The sequence below is a fragment of the Cetorhinus maximus genome, unplaced genomic scaffold, assembly GCF_964194155.1.
Source record: "Cetorhinus maximus unplaced genomic scaffold, sCetMax3.hap1.1 HAP1_SCAFFOLD_4005, whole genome shotgun sequence".
Taxonomy (NCBI): domain Eukaryota; kingdom Metazoa; phylum Chordata; class Chondrichthyes; order Lamniformes; family Cetorhinidae; genus Cetorhinus; species Cetorhinus maximus.
Genome location: NW_027599910.1, coordinates 17,501 through 20,419, shown reverse-complemented (window position 1 = coordinate 20,419; position 2,919 = coordinate 17,501). Strand labels below are relative to the sequence as shown.

At 63.4% G+C, this 2,919-nt stretch overlaps 1 protein-coding gene across 1 annotated transcript in view; it reads left to right on the top strand.

Moving 5' to 3' along the window:
- The first annotated feature begins 238 nt into the window (after positions 1-238).
- The window catches only part of LOC144678313 (apelin receptor B-like), a 7,206-nt gene continuing 4,525 nt past the window's right edge, over positions 239-2,919 (top strand). The window contains exons 1-2 of the mRNA XM_078538134.1: positions 239-457; positions 724-1,713. Of these exons, the coding sequence (XP_078394260.1) occupies positions 274-457; positions 724-1,713 (1,174 nt within the window). The 5' untranslated portion in view covers positions 239-273. The remainder of the gene's footprint in view (positions 458-723; positions 1,714-2,919) is intronic.

Sequence of the window (2,919 nt, the reverse complement as noted above, 5' to 3'; positions counted from 1 at the left end):
GGAGAGAGAGACAGAGAGAAACAGAGGGAGAGAGAGTGAGAGAGAGAGACAGAGGGAGAGAGAGACAGAGAGAGAGAGACAGAGAGAGACAGAGAGAGAAGAGAAGAGGGAGAGAGAGACAGAGAGAAACAGAGGGAGAGAGAGTGAGAGAGAGAGAGAGACAGAGGGAGAGAGAGACAGAGAGATAGGGAGAGAGGGAGAGAGAGCGACAGAGAGAGAGAGAGAGAGACAGAGAGAGAGAGAGAGACTGAGAGACAGACAGAGAGAGAGTGAATGGAGAGTTTCTATGACCAGCTGATGTTTGTGAACGACAGTGAGATCCCGTACAACGAGACGGAGGAATGCCCTCTGTCGGAATGGGAGCCCTCCTACGTACTGATCCCCTCCATCTACCTGCTGGTGTTCGTGCTGGGGCTGACCGGCAACGGGACCGTCATCTGGGCCTACCGGCAGCCCCGGGGGGGGGGGGGGGGGGGGGGGGGGGGGGGGGGGGGGGGGGGGGGGGGGGGGGGGGGGGGGGGGGGGGGGGGGGGGGGGGGGGGGGGGGGGGGGGGGGGGGGGGGGGGGGGGGGGGGGGGGGGGGGGGGGGGGGGGGGGGGGGGGGGGGGGGGGGGGGGGGGGGGGGGGGGGGGGGGGGGGGGGGGGGGGGGGGGGGGGGGGGGGGGGGGGGGGGGGGGGGGGGGGGGGGGGGGGGGGGGGGGGGGGGGGGGGGGGGGGGGGGGGGGGCCAAGCGCAAATCCTCGGACGCCTTCATCGCCCACCTGGCGCTGGCCGACCTCACCTTCGTGCTGACCCTGCCCCTCTGGGCGGCCTACGCCGCCCGGGGCTACCGCTGGCCCTTCGGGATCTTGCTGTGCAAGCTCAGCAGCTACCTCGTCCTGCTCAACATGTACAGCAGCGTCTTCTGCCTGACCTGCCTGAGCGTGGACCGCTACCAGGCCATCGTGGGCGCCGCGTCGGGGGGAGGGGGAGGGACCCCCAGGAGGGGGGCGCCCAGGAAGCGGGGGCTCTGGCTGGCGGCCGCCTGGGCCCTGGCGGGGGTCCTGGCCCTCCCGGCTCTGGTGTTCCGCGGGGCGGTGGAGCTGCCTTGGGGGGGCGGGGAAGAAGGAGACGGGGGCCAGACGGTGTGTGACATGGACCTCTCCCCGCTGGGCCAGGACGAGGAGGTCCAGGCCGCCTGGCTGGCTGCCTTCGGCCTCTCCTCCACCTCGGTGGGCTTCCTCCTGCCCTTCGCCGTCATGGCCTCCTGCTACGGGCTGATCGGCAGCGCCCTCTCCGGCCACTTCCAGGGGAGAGAGCGCCAGCGGCGCAGGAAGCTCCTCTCCATCATCCTCACCTTGGTCCTGGCCTTCGGCCTCTGCTGGCTCCCCTTCCACCTGGTCAAGACCCTGGTCACCCTGGACGGCCTGGCCCTGCTGGAGCTGCCCTGCCCACTGCGCGCCCTGGCTTACGTCGCCCACCCTTACACCACCTGCCTGGCCTACGTCAACAGCTGCCTCAACCCGCTGCTCTACGCCTGGCTGGACCCGGACTTCCGCTCCCGCTGCCGGAGGGCCCTGAGGCGCCTGCGGCCCTCGGCGGGGTGGCGGGGGGGGTGGAGGAGGAGGAGGAGGAGGAGGGCCCCCTCGCCTGAGCCGCCGTCCGCCACCCGCAGCAGCAACACCAACACCCTGAGTGCCAGGCGCAGCCTTTCACAGCCTGAGGAGGGCCGAGGTGAGGCGGGGGTCAAAAAGAAACGGAGGGAGGGCACGATAATTGGGTGGGGGGGGGAATGGGGCGAGCTAGGCCTCGGGTCCGGGCCTAGAGAGGCCGACGCTCCCTCGGTCGGCTGCTTCCCTGGGGTGCGAAGGGGGGTTTGTCCGGTGAGGAGAGGTTGAGCAGGTTGGGCCCTGTACCCATTGGAGTTTCGAAGAACGAGGAGTGGTCTTGTTGAAACGTATCGGATTCTGGAGGGAGGGAGGGGGGTTTGACAGGGTGGATGGTGAGAGGGTGTTTCCCCCCCTCGTTGAGGGGGGAATCTAGAATGAGGGGGTGGGTGGTCACAGTTTCAGAATGAGGGGTCTCCCATTGAAGACGGAGACGAGGGGGAATTCCCTCTCTCGGAGGGTCGTGAAACTATTGGAAGCAATTGTGAGGGACGGAACGAATCTACACTTGGAGAGTCAGGGGTTAATCAAGGGCAGGTATCATGGTTTTATTAAGGGGAGATCATGTCTGGCCAATTTGTTGGATTTTTCGAAGAGGTGACCAGGTGTGTAGATGAGGGCAATGCATTTGACGTAGTCTACTTGGACTTCAGCAAGGCTTTTGATAAGGTCCCACATGGGAGACTGACAACGAAGGTAAGAGCCCATGGGATCCAAGGCAATTTGGCAAATTGGATCCAGGATTGGCTGAGTGGCAGGAAGCAGAGGGTGATGGTCGAGGGGTGTTTTTGTGACTGGATGCCTGTGTCCAGTGGGGTTCCACAGGGATCGGTGTTGGGTCCCTTGCTGTTTGTGGTATATATAAACGATTTAGACTTGAATGTAGGAGGGTTGATCAGTAAGTTCACGGATGACACGAAAGTTGGCGGGGTGGTAAATAGTGAGGAGGATAGCCTTAGATTACAGGAGGATATAGACGGGCTGGTCAGATGGGCTGATCAGTGACAAATGGAATTTAATCCAGATAAGTTTGAGGTGATGCACTTGGGCAGGACAAACAAGGCACGGGAATACACGATGAATGGTAGGACCCTGGGAAGTACCGAGGATCAGAGGGACCTTGGTGTGCATGTCCACTGGTCCCTTAAGGTAGCGGGACAGGTAGATAAGGTGGTTAAGAAGGCATATGGGATACTTGCCTTTATTAGCCGAGGCGTAGAATATAAGAGCAGGGAGGTTATGCTGGAAATGTATAAAACGCTGGTTAGGCCAC